Here is a 16,657-nt window from a genome sequence, read left to right as displayed (position 1 = left end):
TGGGAGGCATACTGCTTCATGATAAATATACTAAAGGACATTGTTTTCACTGTTCCCCATTTAATGTTGCAAAATTGCTTTTATGTTTACTTCTTTGTGTTTATATGTTACCTAAATTATTTCCCCTTCATGGTCTTGCTTTCATTTCATTAAAGTTAAAATTCAGTGCTTGTAATATCCTTGAATTCTAATATATGTGTACATTTATTTTAAATTATTTTTATTCATTTTTTACTTTCGGTAGGAGTCATTTTGCTTGTTCCTGGGAAAAGTAAGATTTTTTGTTTGTTTTTTTCCTAGAGCGTCCCATACCCTTTGATTATATGATGTATGAACATCTTCAGAAGTGGGGGCCACGAAGGGAAGAAGTGAAATTTTTTCTTCGACATGAAGATTCCCCAACCGAGAGCAGTGAACAAGGTAGATAAGTGCTTTTTCCCCCATTTGCTAATTTTTGCCATAAAAGTTAATTTAAACATTAAATTAATTAAAATTAATTTAAGGATTAACAGGAATAGATATTAAATTATTCACATGATTTTCCCCCCTTCACTTACAAGTGGTGAGAGGGAGAGTTGGTATCTCACAGGGTTTTTTGACCTCTGTTATTGCAGTTTATGATTATTTCACACTTTCAGCCTCCTCCTCAGGATCCTAAGTTAGTCACGTAATGCACTGAAACGTGTAAGGGGACCTGCTGTTGAAAAGGATTGCTTTTGATAAATATCACATGGATGAAATCTCTAGATTTTAAGAATAAATGAAACCATGAAAGGATCATAAAAATTCTGGGAAATATATATATATATATATATATAATATATATATATGTGTATATATACACATATATGTATATGGAGAGAGAAAGAAAAACAGAAAAACAAGAACAAGACCTAAGTAGGGAGTTCTCTGGTGGCCTAGTGGTTAGGATTCTGGGCTTTCACTGCCACAGCCTGGGTTCAGTCCCTGGTTGGGGAACTGAGATCCTGCAAGCTGCACGGTGTGGCCAAAAAAAAAAAAAAAAAAAAAAGGAACAAGGCCTAAGTGTAGCTAACTCTAAACCATAATAGAAAAGACAAACCGAATTATTAAAATAAAAAACCTCTTTGCATGGCAATAACCACATTAAAGCAAGGTCAAAAGACAAATTATAAACTGGGAAACAGCATTTATAGCTCATATTGCAAAGGGCTAATTTCCTTTACATAAAATGATAAGAAAAAAAACAGTAAAAAAAAAATGGGCAAAATATACAAACCTGCTGTTCACAGAAAAGGAAATATTCATGACCCAGAAATATATGAAAAGAAGTTCAGCCTTACTCCTAAGAAAAGAAATGTAGGAAAAACACTGAGATACTGTATTTCACCTGTCACGTGGCCAAGATTAGAACATTTAATAACACAGTGTTGGCAAGAACGCTGAGAAGCAGGCAGTCTTCCACATTGTTGGAAGCTTCTGTAGAGGGCAGTTTGGTGGTATCTATTAAGCTTACAAAAGCATGAAACCTTTCACCCAGCAATCTCACTTTTGAGAATTTATCCTAAAGCTGTGTCTGCACACATACAAAATGACATATACATAGTGTAACTCATGGGCACTGCTGGTAGGAGCAGCCTTCAATGCCTCCAAGGGCGTCGACTGAAGAAACCGGAGTACATCTGCTCTGTGCCCTGTCCCAAACCACTTCCTGCACTTGTCACTTGAATAAGCAACAGTGTACACACATGCTGCCTCCTGTGTAACAGATGAAAGAGTAATGACGTATTCTGTGTTGGCTTGTGTGTATGAAATATCTTTGGAACGATAAGTAAGAAACTGGTAACATGGCTAGCCTCGGGGGAAGGCTGCTGGGTAGGGGAAGGAGGGAGGGACGATTGGTCATTTATTTATATCTTTTGGTTCCTTTTGGATTTTTTTTTTTTTTTTTTTTTTTTTGAGGCACGTGGGCCTCTCACTGCTGCGGCCTCTCGCATTGCGGAGCACAGGCTCCGGATGCGCAGGCTCAGCGGCCATGGCTCACAGGCCCAGCCGCTCCACGGCATGTGGGATCTTCCCGGACCGGGGCATGAACCCGTGTCCCCTGCATCAGCAGGCGGACTCTCAACCACTGCGCCACCAGGGAAGCCCTCCTTTTGAATTTTTTAAAAAAAAATTATTTATTTTATTTATTTTTGCCTGTGTGGGTCTTCGTTGTGGCGTGTGGGCTTCTCATTGAGATGGCTTCTCTTGTTGCAGAGCACGGGCTCGAGGCACGCGGACTTCAGTAGTTGTGGCGCGCAGGCTCGGTAGTTGTGGCTCGTGGGCTGTAGAGCGCAGGCTTAGTAGTTGTGGTGCACGGGCCTAGTTGCTCTGCGGCATGTGGGATCTTCCTGGACCAGGGCTCGAACCCATGTCCCCTGCATTGGCAGGCGGATTCTTAACCACTGCACCACCAGAGAAACCTGTTTCCTTTTGAATTTTGAACCATAGGAATATACTACTTTTTAAAAAAAAATTTTATTGGAGTATAATACATTTACAATGTTGTGTTAGTTTCAGGTATACAGCAAAATGAATCTATTATACGTATACATATATCCACTCTTTTTTAGATTCTTTTCTCAAATAGGCCATTACAGAGTACTGAGTAGAGTTCCCTGTGCTGTACAGTAGATCCTTATTAGTTATCTGTTTTATATATAGCAGTGTGTATATGTCAATACCAATTTCCCATAAACTACTTATTTTTGAATTAAAATTTAAAATAAGGGAATCTTTTTTTTTTGGAAAGCATATACACTGTACAGTTAAGAAAGAAACCTTTGTTATTTAACGGTGATTATGGATTACTTCTGGTATTTAAAAAAAATAAACAATGAAAGGACATCCTTTTGTAAAAAGAAGATTCTTTTATTACAAGTTATCCCTCTTTATTTATTTATTTTTTGCTGAGCCACATGGCTTGTGGGATCTGAGTTCCCCGACCAGGGATTGAGCCCACATCTTCTGCATTGGAAGCACAGAGTCTTAAGCACTGGACCGCCAGGGAAGTCCCTAGTTGTTTTTTTTTTTAATACCTACTTATGTATTTGGCTGCTTCACGTCTTTGTTGCAGCGCGCGGGTTCCTCGTTGTAGTGCGCGGGCTTCTCTCTAGTGATATGCAAGTTTTTCTGTCTCTAGTTGTGGTGCACAGGCTCAGGGCGCATGGGCTCTGGAGTTTGTGGCGTGCGGGCTCTCTCGTTGAGGCACGCAAGCTCAGTAGTTGTGGCGTGCGGGCTTAGTTGCCCCATGGCGTGTGGGATCTTAGTTCCTTGATCAGGGATCAAACCTGCGTCCCCTGCATTAGAAGGCAGATTCTTTACCCTTGGACCACCAAGGAAGTCCCTGTATTTTTAATTAAAGGATATTTTGCCCCTAGGATGAGCTACTGTCTGCTTTTAAATCATCTTCCCATAGCTGTAAATATCATGCTGTTTTTCACAATGCATCATTACTTCTGGTTTTTATTCCACTGGGTGCTGGTCATCTGGAGTCAGGAGACCAAGACTCCAGGCCTAGCTCTTCATCCATTTCTACCTTAGAAAAGGGCCCTGCCTCTCTGGACGGACTCTTCCTGAGGAGGATTAGACTAGCTGGCAGTTAAAGCCCTGTTCTAGTGCTAAGAACTTACTTTAACTCTCTACCTGAGTGCTCCAAATATTTATACCCTATAGTTAAATTAAAAGTTTTATATTTTACTTTAATCATTATAATATATGTACATAACCCTTACTGTCCCGGGATGGTGGAATGGGGGGAAGGTCTTATATTGGTCTCACTCTGTAAAGTCTGGAAGCATTAGGGATACTTGAGAGAACTGTCTAGAGTCACAAGGAAGGGGACAGCACTGACCTTCCAGTTGACCTTCATTGTCACACCGGATGCTGCTCAGTCTCGTTGTGCTGACGTGGCAAGTACACCTGAGACAGTGGAAGAGCCGGATGCTGAGCTGTGTGAGGTTAAGGAGACAATGCGTCCCAGGGGGATGGGGCTCGAGATGAGGGCCTTGAAGAGGGAGTCGGACCTGGAGGGGAGAGTACAGAGCTGCTGCATTGAAGGCAGGGGACCAGGATGAAGGAGGCTCCAAGGGGAGTGGTGCCAGGGAGTACACCTTTCTCGACCCGGGCTGGTATGGAGGGTTGGTCAGGATTGGAAGAACCAAATTCATCACACGACTCTCATCTCTCATCACGACTTTTCACAACTTTCAGCAAAGTCCCTGCTTCCCTATTTAATACTCCTCAGCTTAGCTTTGATGGCATTTGTAATGGGACCCTGCCCATCTCCTCAACCTCACCGTTTCTTCTTTCTCTCTTCCACCATATTCTTTGTTGCATATTCATTCCCTGTCGTGCCCTAACTCAGAATTCCATCTTCCTCCAGCTGTGATGCTCCACCCTCTTCCCTTTTTCCTCTGCCTGTGCTTCTGCATGTTCTGCCTCTCTCTCAGAGTTCAAGAAGAAAGGTGGCAGGTAGAACAGCTCTCACTGGGTGCTGTGTTCTGTTTTATTTCTGTTCACTGAACTTCTCCTCCAGCTTATATTCTAAGCAGCCAGAGGTGAAGATCCAAGACTCATGTTTCCTCTCTGCTCCCCACAGAGCTGAGGACAAGCCAGTTGTCACCGATATATATTGTTTAAAAGGAGTTACACTTGAGTATTTATTGCCTGTAGAACTATAAGATATAACAAGAAGTAAAGGACAACCCTGACTTAAAAGAGTAGGAATTCCCTATATGGAAGCTAGAGGAGAGTGTGGAGGACATTTCCTTCAGTCACCTTGTATACCTGGGGGAGCAGAAGCTTAATGTGTAAAGTAACTCGGTGCAGGTCATGTGCAGAGTGTAAGCTAGAATCTGGGGGCTGGTGTGATGGAGTTTGGAGCGAGGCCTCCTGGGTTCAGCACCGGCCCTGCTGCTTACTCAGTTTGGACCTTGGGCAAGTGACTTCACATCCCTGTGCCTCCGTTTCCTTATGTGCGGGGTACATTGGGTTGTGGTGGCAGTTAATGAGGTGTCCTGGCAAAGTGCTCACTGAATGTCAGCTCTTATTATTATTTTCTGACTCCAGAATGCAAGATCATCAAGTTTCTTCTTTACCATCAAAGATTAAGTGGCACTTGATATAATTTCAATGTTGTGTCTTTTATAGTATTCTAATTTGATGGCTTGCTGTTTGCAAGAGGCAGCAATGATAGAATATTAAATTAACCCAAGTACCTTATTTCTTAAAAATACTAATAACTAAGAATTTAATTTACCCTGTAAACTGATAGATGCTATAGTCTAGGATGTGTGTATGCATTATTTCTGCTAATAGGAAATATGATAGCTGTGATGAAATGGCTATTGTATATTATGCGACTGTGTTCGGTCGCATACTCTGTCATTCCCAGTTGTTTAACCTCATTTTTCATTATCACCTCCCTAAGGGCCCTTTACTGGATATAGTATTCTTACTTGCCCCTGTCTTCCCCCTATCAGATGTACTGTATATCTGTTTATGTACCCAGTAGCTTTGCTTTATACATAAAAAGAGTAAGATTTTTTTAAAAAATAAATTGATTTATTTATTTTTGGCTGCATTGGGTCTTTGTTGCTGTGCGTGGGCTTTCTTTAGTTGCAGTGAGCGGGGGCTACTCTTCGTTGCAGTGCACAGGCTTCTCATTGCAGTGGCTTCTCTTGTTGCAGAGCATGGGGCTCTAGGCGCACGGTCTTCAGTAGTTGTGGTACGTGGGCTCAGTAGTTGGGGCTCGCGGGCTCTAGAGCGCAGGCTCAGTAGCTGTGGCGCACGGGCTTAGTTGCTCCGTTGCATGTGGGATCTTCCCGGAGCAGGGCTCAAACCCGCGTCCCCTGCATTGGCAGCTGGATTTGTAACCACTGCACCACCAGGGAAGTCCAAGCTTTAATTTTTAATAAAAATTAGTTGTGGTAAAATGTACATAACGGAAAAGAAACTCTGAAGTCTGACTGTGGGCAAAGAGGCACCACTGGAAGCTGTGCTTCTTCTTGGACCCTCCCCTGCAGTCAGGGGCGCTGCAGCTCCCACCCAGCCTCCAGTCTGGGGCACAGAGTCACTCTGCATGGGGTGCAGCTGGTCGGAGGCTCAGAGCTGACCGGGAGGTAGCCTGTTCCAGCCAGCATTTCATCCAGGACCCAAGAGGGCTCCAGGAACCGGAAGGTGAAGGCCCAGGTCTGAGGACCGTGTCCTTAGGTTACAGAGCAGAGGAGGCCCAGGCAGTGCCAGGAGTCAAGGTGAGGTTGGCAGGGGACAGGCCGCCCAGGAGGTACGCCCCTGTGAGGCCTGAGAGCACCCCTCAGAAGAAAACCTGCCCATGGTCCCCATCTGTCACCCCTACCCACACTCCTGTCGGCGGCCCGACCCCAGTCATCAGGCCCCTGGTCCAGATGAGTGAGCTCTGCAAGCCTGAGGCAGACCTTCAAGACCCAGTCCAGGCCCAGGGCCCAGTGGAGGTGCAGCTGTTCGGGGCTGAGGGGGAGGAGGCTGCATCCCCCTCATCCTTCTCCTCCCCAGTCTGTGCCCCGCCCCAACCCAGGCCAAGTCCTTGTCCCAGGAGGCACTTAATGTGATGATGGCTGACCTGGTGGGGTTCCTGCTCCTCAAGTATCACGCCAAGGAGCCGACCACCAAGACGGAAGTGCTGAATATGGTCCTCAAAGACCATCCGGACCACTTCCTTGTGGTCTTCAGCCAAGCCTGCGAGTGCATGCAGCTGGTCTTTGGCGTGGATGTGAAGGAGGTGGACCCCAGCAAGCACACCTATGTCCTGGTCCCCACCCTGGGCCTCACCTGGGATGCCATGCTGACCGATGGGCAGAGCATGCCCAAGGCTGGCCTCCTGGTGATGCTTCTGTCCGTGATCCTCCTGGAGGGTGAATGTGCCTCTGAGGAGGAAGTCTGGGAAGCACTGAGCGTCATGGGGGTGTATGCAGGGAAGCAGCACTGCATCTATGGGGAGCCCAGGGAGCTGCTCACCAAAGTGTGGGTGCAGGAGGGCTACCTGGAGTACTGGCAGGTGCCCCACAGCGACCCCGCCCACTACGAGTTCCTGTGGGGTCCCCGGGGCCAACATGGAGACCAGCAAGTGGCAGGTCCTGGAGTATCTGCTCAGGGTCCATCGATGGGATCCCAGGTCCTTCCCAACCCTGTCTGCAGAGGCTGTGAGCACTGAGGAAGAGGGGCCCTGAGCCAGAGCAGCAGCCAGGCTCCTTCCAGGCCCACATCCAGCAGCTTTTCTTGCAGGGCAGGAAGGGAGGCTGATCCTCCACTGTGAGTGTGAAGAGGGAGCAGTCAGCCTTGCAAGTAGTGAGGGTCCGGGAGAGTTGGGGGAACACGGTGTATAGCATCTTTGGGTTCCTGTTGTGTATGATGACATGGAATTTCATCTCTGTTTTCTTTAGGAATTCTTCAAATATTGTTCCTTTTAAAAGAAGGCTTACGCAGAGCACAGGGAGATCAGCTCGGTGCTTTGTGACCGCCTGGAGGGGTGGGATGGGGAGGGTGGGAGGGAGGGAGATGCATGAGGGAGGGGATGTGGGAACAGATGTATATGTATGACTGATTCACTTATAAAGCAGAAACTAATAAAAAAAATAAAAAAAATAAATAAATTTTAAAAAAAAATAAATAAAAAATAAATAAATAAAATAAAAGAAGGCTTAATAAGCTTCGGTATCTAAGTTTGTGAATGACATTGATCACACATGTGTTTGCGCTAATTCAGTCCAATGACAAGAGTTTTGCTATTTTATAAAACAAATTGTAAGATTCCCATATTATTTTGTGATCCTGAACAAGATAACATGGCATTGGAATATGAATCTCTTGGAAATGAGAAAGAACTTCAGAATAAAATTGATGGGGTCAAGAAAAAGAGAAATAAAAGTAGAAGTTAATTCTAAAAAATACACACACACACACACACACACACACACATAACGTAAAATTTACCATCTTGACCATTTTCTAAGTGTTGGAAACTTTTTGATACAAAGCAATTTCAAAATTCTGAAATAGAATATTAGAAAAAATTTTCATTTAAACAACTTTATGTATACAGGTTGATTATAAAACATTTTTTCAACTGTACTAATTTTTGAGTTGTCCAGCCTGGTATTTTATACTTGTGTTCAATAAATATTTGAATAAGTGAAGAAATGGTAAAATATCATTTTTCTAGTATGTCTTTTAGTAAGTTTGGCCTTCATTTCTCTAGGTGGCCGTCAGACCCAAGAGCAAAGAACTCAGAGAAATGTAATAAATGTACCTGGAGAAAAACGCACTGAAAATGGGGTAAGTAATAGTGAATTAAATTGAAAATTTTTAATTGCTTTTTATAGGTACTAATGAATTGGGGTTATAATTTATTTTTAAAGAATTTTGGGGTAGTGCTAACCGAAAACAATAAAACAGCCAATTATTTTACCAGCAAAACAAGTTTATTTGGGAACAGTGAAGAATTGCAATTCAGGACCCGCAGCTCTGGACAACCACATCCCAGTCCTCTAAAGCAAGAGGAAACTCTTTTTTAGAGGAGAAGGGGAAGTTGAGAGGGGCTGCTGTCAACAAAACGTCTGTTGGAGGAACCTGAGAGTTCGAAGTGTGGTGGCTTTTCATTGGCTGAATTGTTGTCAGGCAAGGAGGAGATCGTTCTTCCTGCTGCTGGTGGCAGTAGAGTGGTGTTACTTCCTCTGGGGATGCACAGTACGTCTCTTCCTGTTGGGATCTGCACCAGTGTCTAGTTGTATGTGTGTGAGAGCTTCCCATTGTGGCTTCCCAACTCCATTTTCCTAAGGTTGCCCTGTATTTTCACAGAAGTTGTCATTTCTGTTGAATATTTCAAACATTTTATGAAGTTATAAAGCGGCAGTCACTTGAGTGGTAATGGTTTTATCAATCCACACCATGGCCCATGCACTGGATGGTCTCAAGCAGAGCAGTGCCCTCCATGCCCGTTACATGTTGCCGCCCACGGCATGTCCTGGAGCAGCAGCTGCGTGCGTGCCTCTGTGCTCATGACAATGGCCTGTCCCCAGGAAGCAAATGGTCTAGTCTCTAGACTAAGAGATGGGCAGGCAGACTTGCTTTGTATCTTCAGTGTTGATGTCTTGATCCTTCTGTCAGGTCTTAAAAGACAAAGTGGCTGGTGGGTTGAAGTCTTCATAGGTGCCTCCAGGAAAGAGAACTTCCTTTATTATATGGTGTAGAGTTGGAGAATAGGCCTAACATTGATATAGGTGAGGAAGTTTGTCTAAGTAGAAGGGTTCTTTTTTTTCCTTCTTTTTTTAATATTTATTTATTTTATTTGGTTGCATCGGGTCTTCGTTGCAGCAGGTGGGCTCCTTAGTTGTGGCTTGCAGGCTCCTTTGTTGTGGCACATGGGCTCCTTAGCTGTGGCATGCGTGTGGGATCTAGTTCCCTGACCAGGGATTGAACCTGGCCCCCTGCATTGAGAGCACTGAGTCTTATCCACTGTGCCACCAGGGAAGTCCTAAAGGGTTCTTTTTAAGAAATACATGTTAAAAGAATGAGCAGAGATGAATGAATGAAGGTGAATGAATGAGAGAAGGAAGAATGAGAAATTCTCACCATGGTCTTTTCTGGAAGTTTTAGTAATAAGTTTTCCAAATAATTTTCAGGCTGGAGAATTAGTTTCTTTTTCTGGCTCTGCCACTAACTAGGTGTGTAGCCTTGGGCGGGTCACCCCCTGGCATGTGCTTGGCACAGCTATACATTGGAAAAAGCACCGGCCTGGAGTGCGGAGGGCCCATGCTCAGACATGGCTTCAGAACTTTCTAACTAGCTAAGTCTGAGCAAGTTACTTTGCCTCTGTACTTTCCAACACGCTATTATTGATTTCCGATTTTATTTCTTTTATTGGCTACCATTGTGACTTTAAATGATATACTTAAGTCTCTGTTTCTTTGTATGATAAACGTTAAACCATGTCTCTGGACCTCCCTTCTTGTAAGATGAGGGTGTTAGCACCCCCTCCCTTTTCTCCGTCTCCCCTTCCCTCCTGTCCTACCTTCCAGCTTTTTCAGCTGTACTTTTTTTTTTTTTTTTTTTGCGGTATGCGGGCCTCTCAGTGCTGTGGCCTCTCCTGTTGTGGAGCACAGGCTCCGGACGCGCAGGCCCAGCGGCCATGGCTCACGGGCCCAGCCGCTCCGCGGCATGTGGGATCCTCCCGGACCGGGGCACGAACCCGTGTCCCCTGCATCGGCAGGCGGACTCCCAACCACTGCGCCACCAGGGAAGCCCTTTTTTAATTCATTTATTTATTTTTGGCTGTGTTGGGTCTTCGTTGCTGCACACGGGCTTTCTCTAGTTGCAGCAAGCGGAGGCTACTCTTCGTTGCAGTGCGTGGGCTTCTCATTGCAGTGGCTTCTCGTTGCGGAGCATGGGCTCTAGGCGTGCAGGCTTCAGTAGTTGTAGCACGTGGGCTCAGTAGTTGTGGCTCGCGGGCTCTAGAGAGCAGGCTCAGTAGTTGTGGTGCACGGGCTTAGTTGCTCCGCGGCATGTGGGATCTTTCCAGACCAGGCATCGAACCCATGTCCCCTGCGTTGGCACGCGGATTCTTAACCACTGCGCCACCAGGGAAGCCCTCAGCTGTACTTTTATGTTGTCAATGCTGATAATATTTGTGTACTTTTATCTAAGTATAGTTAAGACTTTATACTTTGTTTATACATTGGTTATAAAGTTGAAAACCATTTAATGGTGTTTATTATTTTAGATTTTTCAGATATTATCCATTGCAGAGCCAAGTGCTATACTAGATTATATTTTCTTCTTTTTGGTTCCAATGTCCTAATCCTTGTGCCACTCAAGGAGAACTATTCCTAATGTCAAGATTAAGGATTCTCCTTCCTTACCCTTCAATTTCTAAAGATCATTCCACAAATCCTCTTCTTATTCCTGCCTTCTGATATACTTGTCCACTCCAAATCTAGAGCCTCTGTGGGGTTCCGTCAGGCATATGTGCTTCAGAAAGTCATAAGAAATAAAGGCCCAGGCCCCATTGGCCGAACTTTTGATTCAGTACGTTTGGAATGGGCCTGGAAAACTCCCCGTATGACTCTGTTCCCCTGCCAGGTTTGGGAACCTCCAGGTTACATGTACCCACTGTCGGAAGCATTCAGAACTTACCTGTACAACAGAATTTTGAAGATCCTTTTGAATTCTAAGATTTCCTGACCTGAACTTTAGGGAAGGTGAAGTAAATACATTGAGTGGGCTCTGTGTATTGAGGCGCGGGGTATGTGTGTATATGATAAAGGGAAGGGACCCAGGAGGAAAGGATTCCCTTCCAATAATGTAATAAGGTGAGTTTTGATGTTTTGATGTGATGGGTCTATGATCTTTTCCAGGATGAAGTTGTTTCTTGTTAACATGGAAATGATGTTTACATTTCAAGAGCAACAAAACTGAAACCTGAAACCAAAATTAAAAATGTGTTTGTAGCCTTTACATGAGCTTATAATTAGAGGAAGGTAGAGAGCTAGCGAGGAGGTATAACTCAGTGCTAGAAGCATCTAAGATGTTATTACTGTGTTTTATGGCACACACACCTGCCTTTTAAGCCTAATAATATATTACCTTTGTGAAGTACTTTATTGTCTACAAAGCACTTTTACATGCATTTTTAAAGTTAATAAGATGTTAAAAATGTCCTTCTCCAAAAATGTTTTTGTGTATATCCTGGATATAGAATGGTGGCACAGTGAACCTTCTGTCTGTGGGCTGCAGCAACCAGGAACAGATCCAGCAGCCTGTGGGTTGGAAGAGAAGGACAGGCTGCTGATTTGGTGTGATTCATGCCCATTAGCAGCTGCTGAGGCAGGAGGCTGCGAAAGTTCTGCTCTCCCAAAATTGCACGTCATGAAGTCAGGTTGTCTAAGAAATAAAGGCCCACGGGCCTCCCTGGTGGTGCAGTGGTTAAGAGTCTGCCTACCTATGCAGGAGACATGGGTTCGAGCCCTGGTCCATGAAGATCCCACATGCCGTGGAGCAACTAGGCCCATGTGCCACAACTACTGAGCCCACGTGCCACAACTGCTGAAGCCCACGCACCTAGAGCCCGCGCACCGCAATGAAGAGTAGCCCCCGCTCGCCGCAACTAGAGAAGCCTGCGCACGGCAGCAACACAGCCAAAAGTAGATAAATAAATAAATTTATGTATTTAAAAAAAAAAGAAAGGCCCAGATCCCATTGGCAGAACTTTTGATTCAGTAAGTGTGAGGTGGGCCTGGAAGACTCCCCATATGACTCTGTTGCCCTGCCAGTTTGGGAACCTCCAGGTTATATGTACACACTGTCGTAAGCATTTGGAACTTACTTTTCCAACAGAATTTTGCAGATCTTGTTTAACTTTATGGTATAAAGGCAAATTGATTTATTCTCATTGTGTATGCCTGTATCGGGGGTCCCAAGACCACCCCTGGTGTCAGTGATTTGCTTGGAGGACTCACAGGACTCAGCATTATGGTTGTGCTCATGGCTGCAACCTCCTCCAGTCAGAGGACACAGAGCAAGAGCAGCAGAGGGAAGAGGCACACAGGGTGACATCTGAGGAAACCAGGCTCCCAAGAGTCCGCTCCCAGTGGAGTCATACAGGATGCATTTAATTCTTCCAACAGCTAATCATGACGTGTGAAATGTCTGCCAGGGAAGCTCGTCAGAGCCCCGAGGCCCAGGGTTTTATTGGGAGCTCCTCATGTGGGCAGCCTCTGTCTAGCAAGCACCAAAACTCCAGACCCCCAGAAGGAAAGCAAGCATTTTACTTAGGTGTCCTGAAAGTATCTATACTTCTTTTCTGTTTTCTCAGCCAGTCAGGCTAAATCTGAGTCCGTTTCTGCTTTATTCCTGTACATCCGCTAAGTTGCCAAGGCCAGTTGAACCTACCCCCACCCCCCATATTTTCTTCTAAGAGCTTTATAGTTTTAGCTCTTATATTCAGGTCTGTGGTCCATTTTGAGTTAATTTTTGTGTATGGTATGAAGTAGGGGGGCCAAATTTATTCTTTTGCATGTAAATATCCAATTATCCCAGCACCCTTTGGTGCAAAGACTATCCTTTCCCCATTGAACTGTCTTGGCACCTTTGTCAAATCAATTGACTGTATATGTGAGTGTTTGTTTCTGGAAGCATTTATTATTAATATGGTCACTTAGTCTCCTTGTTTTCCATATGGTACCCAGGACTCAGCTGGGACTGTCATCTCCCAGGCCAGATAATGTTTCAATTGTCTAGAGAATAAACATCTAGACTTCTGCCAGGGTAGGAGAGAGGCGGTCACCTAGATCATAGAGTTGGGGGGGAGATCTAGGGATTTTACTGCTTCTTAAATATCTTTCACTCAGTTTGCTTTATTTTAGGTGCCTTACATTTCATCCCCCTTTCCAGAGATACATAGTTTTGCCAATTCCTGAGCCCTTTGAAGGTTCTGTAATATAACTGGTTTCTTCATCCAGCTTCACCTCTTCTCTCTTGAGGTTTGTCTCATATCTACTAGGTCAGTTACTTCTCATCCATTCTCTCTCCAGCTGCCAAACATTCTTGTTGTCTCCATTTCTGTTATCCTGTTTTTGTGGTTTTATATTATTTGATGTCAAAAATCCCTTTACTATCATATAGTGGTTTTGAGATTTAATGAAATTAGGATTAAATAATTCTCTGTTTTGAGCAGAACTAAGTGTGCATTTCTGTTAATTTCTCCTGTTGGGATTTGTTGAACTTACTGATTCTGAGTATTGGCATCTATCAACATAGCTGGAAAGTTCTCTACTGTTATCTCTACAGGTATTTCTTCTTCCACATTCTTTCTTTTTTCTTCTCTGGAACTTTGATGAGACATGTTATATCTTTCATTTTATCCTTAATTACTCTTTTATATTTTCACTTTCTTTGTCTGTTTGTACTGTGTTCTGGATAATTTCTTAAGATACATTTTTCAGTTAATGAATTCTGTCTTTCACTGTGTTTATTTGGATGTTAGTACATATAATATGCTTTTAGTGTTACTTGTTATGAAAAGACAAGGCACAATGTGGGAGAAAATACTTGCAAATACTATACCTGATAAGGAACTATATTCAAAATATAAAAAGAAATCTCAAATCTCATTAAGAAAATAAAACAGTTTTAGAAGAAGCAGGCAGAATATTTGAATAGATGCTTCACTAAAGAAGGTATGTGAATGTCAAGTAAGCACATCATTAGTTTTTAGGAAAATACAAATTAAAACCACAGTGAGATACTACCATGCATCCATCAGAATGTCTAAAATTAAAAAGACTGGTGATAGCAAGTGCTGGCAGAGATGTGGAGAGCCTGCGAGACACACATGGCTGCTGAGAATGTAAGTGGTGTGGTCTGGAACACAGTTGGACAGTTTCTTTAAAACTTGAACATAAATCTGTTATACGATCCAGCAGTTCTACTTCTAAGTATTTACATGAGAAAGGAAAGCAGATGTCCATATAAACTTGTACATGAATGTTACAGCAGTTTGATTTGTGGTAGCCAAAAATCTAGAAAAACCCTAATGTCTGTTAACAGGTGAATGGACAAAAAAACTGTTATATCCATACAATGAAATATTCCTGAGCAATAAAAAGAATGAACCGGGCTTCCCTGGTGGCGCAGTGGTTAAGAATCAGCCTGCCAATGAGCAGCGGACACGGGTTTGAGCCCTGGTCCGGGAAGATCCCACATGCCGTGGAGCAACTAAGCCTGTGTGCCACAACTACTGAGCCTGCGCTCTAGAGCCTGCAAGCCACAACTACTGAGCCCACGCACCATAACTACTGAGCCTGCGCTCTAGAGCCTATGAGCCACAACTACTGAGCCCATGTGCCACAACTACTGAAGCCCGTGTGCCTAGAGCCCGTGCTCCACAACAAGAGAAGCTACCGCAATGAGAAGCCTGCGCACCGTAACAAAAGAATAGCCCTCGCTCGCTGCAACTAGAGAAAGCCCGCGCACAGCAACAAAGACCCAACGCAGCCACAAATAAATAAATAAATAAATTTTTAAAAAAAGAAAAGAATGAACCACTGCTGCATGCTACACCATGGATGGATCTCAAATCATTACGCTGTAAGAAAGAAGCCAGACAAAAGAGTACACACTGTATAGTTCCATTTCTATAAAATTCGAGAAAACGTAAACTAATTTCTAGTAACAGAAAGTAGATCAGTTGCCTGTGGACCTGGGACCTGGGAAGGGGGTGGAGGGAGGTGGGAGGGAGGGATTACAAAGGAGCACAAGGAGGTTTTAAGGGTGATGGGTTTGTCCATTTTCTTCATTGTGGTGATAGTTTCATGGTGTGCATGTTTGTCAGGTCGTGTCAAATTGTGCACTTCGGATATGTACAGTTTATTATATGTCAACTACAGTAAAGTGGATTTAAACAGTCATTAAAAATTTTTCAGTTTAGAGGTTTTAATTGGTTCTTTTCCACCTCTTCTTGGTTACTCTTTGGTCATATTTTAAGCTTCTCTTATTTCTTTAAGCACACTAAACATAGTTATTTCATATTCTGCAACTAATAATTTCAATTTCTGCATATGTCGCTTCTACTGGCTTTAAGTCATGGTGTTATGATCTTTGTGTGCTTTGATTTTTGACAATGAGCTTCTCATTTTCCTTGGAACTTGACCTGTGAGGGTTTTTTTTTTTTTTTTTTTTTTTGCGGTACGCGGGCCTCTCACTGTTGTGGCCTCTCCCGTTGCGGAGCACAGGCTCCGGACACGCAGGCTCAGTGGCCATGGCTCACGGGCCCAGCCGCTCCGCGGCATGTGGGATCTTCCCGGACCGGGGCACGAACCCGTGTCCCCTGCATCGGCAGGCGGACTCTCAACCACTGCGCCACCAGGGAAGCCTGGTTTTTATGTTTTATCTTGCCTTTTAGTTGTTGCTATCAAGAGTGTAGCTCAGCGTGTTTTGTGCGCCACATTCTGAGAGATGGAGCAGTTACCATAATGCTCAGCTTGTAGCACTCACATGGGTGTAGTTGTTTCTCTTACTGGTGTTCATGCTCTTTGATAGCCCTGTTCCCCTGTTGATCTTTCTGGCCCCAACTGCGCCTAGCCACTTGCCTTGGGTATAAATGTGGTTAAACCAAACTGAATTGGTATCAGTGAATTTTAATCATATGAGTGATTCACATATAGGATAAAATAGCATATTGTAGTAGTATTGCAGGGGGTGGGAGCCAGTATATGCTTTAGATATCTAATTGACTCTTACTAATTTGTGAGACCTAGTAATTTTTGGAATATGAAATACACCAGTCCCAGAGCACAATGAGATGTTAGAGAGGTTCAATTTTACTGAATATTTTATGTGTTAAAAATAAACCTACATGTTTATAATGTACCTTGATATCATTATCACCTACTTTTTTGTTTGCTAAATAAGCAAGTAAAAATACTCTCCAAACCTGAAAGTTTATAACCTTGCAGAGAGGTAGGAAAAAAGAGGAATGATTTAATGTTCTAGAATATCATGTGAGTATAAACAGATTTTATCCTAATTATTTTGTCAGTTTTGTTTTAGGGATGTTTGTCATCTTTGAAGTGGCATTGTTCTTGAGAATCCAGTTATATGTTAA

The 16,657-nt window shown here is 43.6% G+C and overlaps 1 protein-coding gene and 1 pseudogene across 2 annotated transcripts in view; both read left to right on the top strand.

Moving 5' to 3' along the window:
• Positions 1–16,657, top strand: part of PPP1R13B (protein phosphatase 1 regulatory subunit 13B) — an 87,315-nt gene that overhangs the window by 39,975 nt on the left and 30,683 nt on the right. Inside the window, exons 3-4 of the mRNA XM_079700291.1 lie at positions 301–420; positions 8,258–8,334. Of these exons, the coding sequence (XP_079556417.1) occupies positions 301–420; positions 8,258–8,334 (197 nt within the window). The remainder of the gene's footprint in view (positions 1–300; positions 421–8,257; positions 8,335–16,657) is intronic.
• Positions 6,356–7,229, top strand: LOC307050850 (melanoma-associated antigen 10-like; annotated as a pseudogene). Its single transcript has 2 exons — positions 6,356–6,432; positions 6,556–7,229. The product of its transcript is annotated as a melanoma-associated antigen 10-like (transcript).

This window comes from Hyperoodon ampullatus (genome assembly GCF_949752795.1).
Source record: "Hyperoodon ampullatus genome assembly, chromosome: 3".
In the NCBI taxonomy this organism is placed as follows: Eukaryota; Metazoa; Chordata; class Mammalia; order Artiodactyla; family Ziphiidae; genus Hyperoodon; species Hyperoodon ampullatus.
This window is presented reverse-complemented; position numbering and strand designations above follow the sequence as displayed.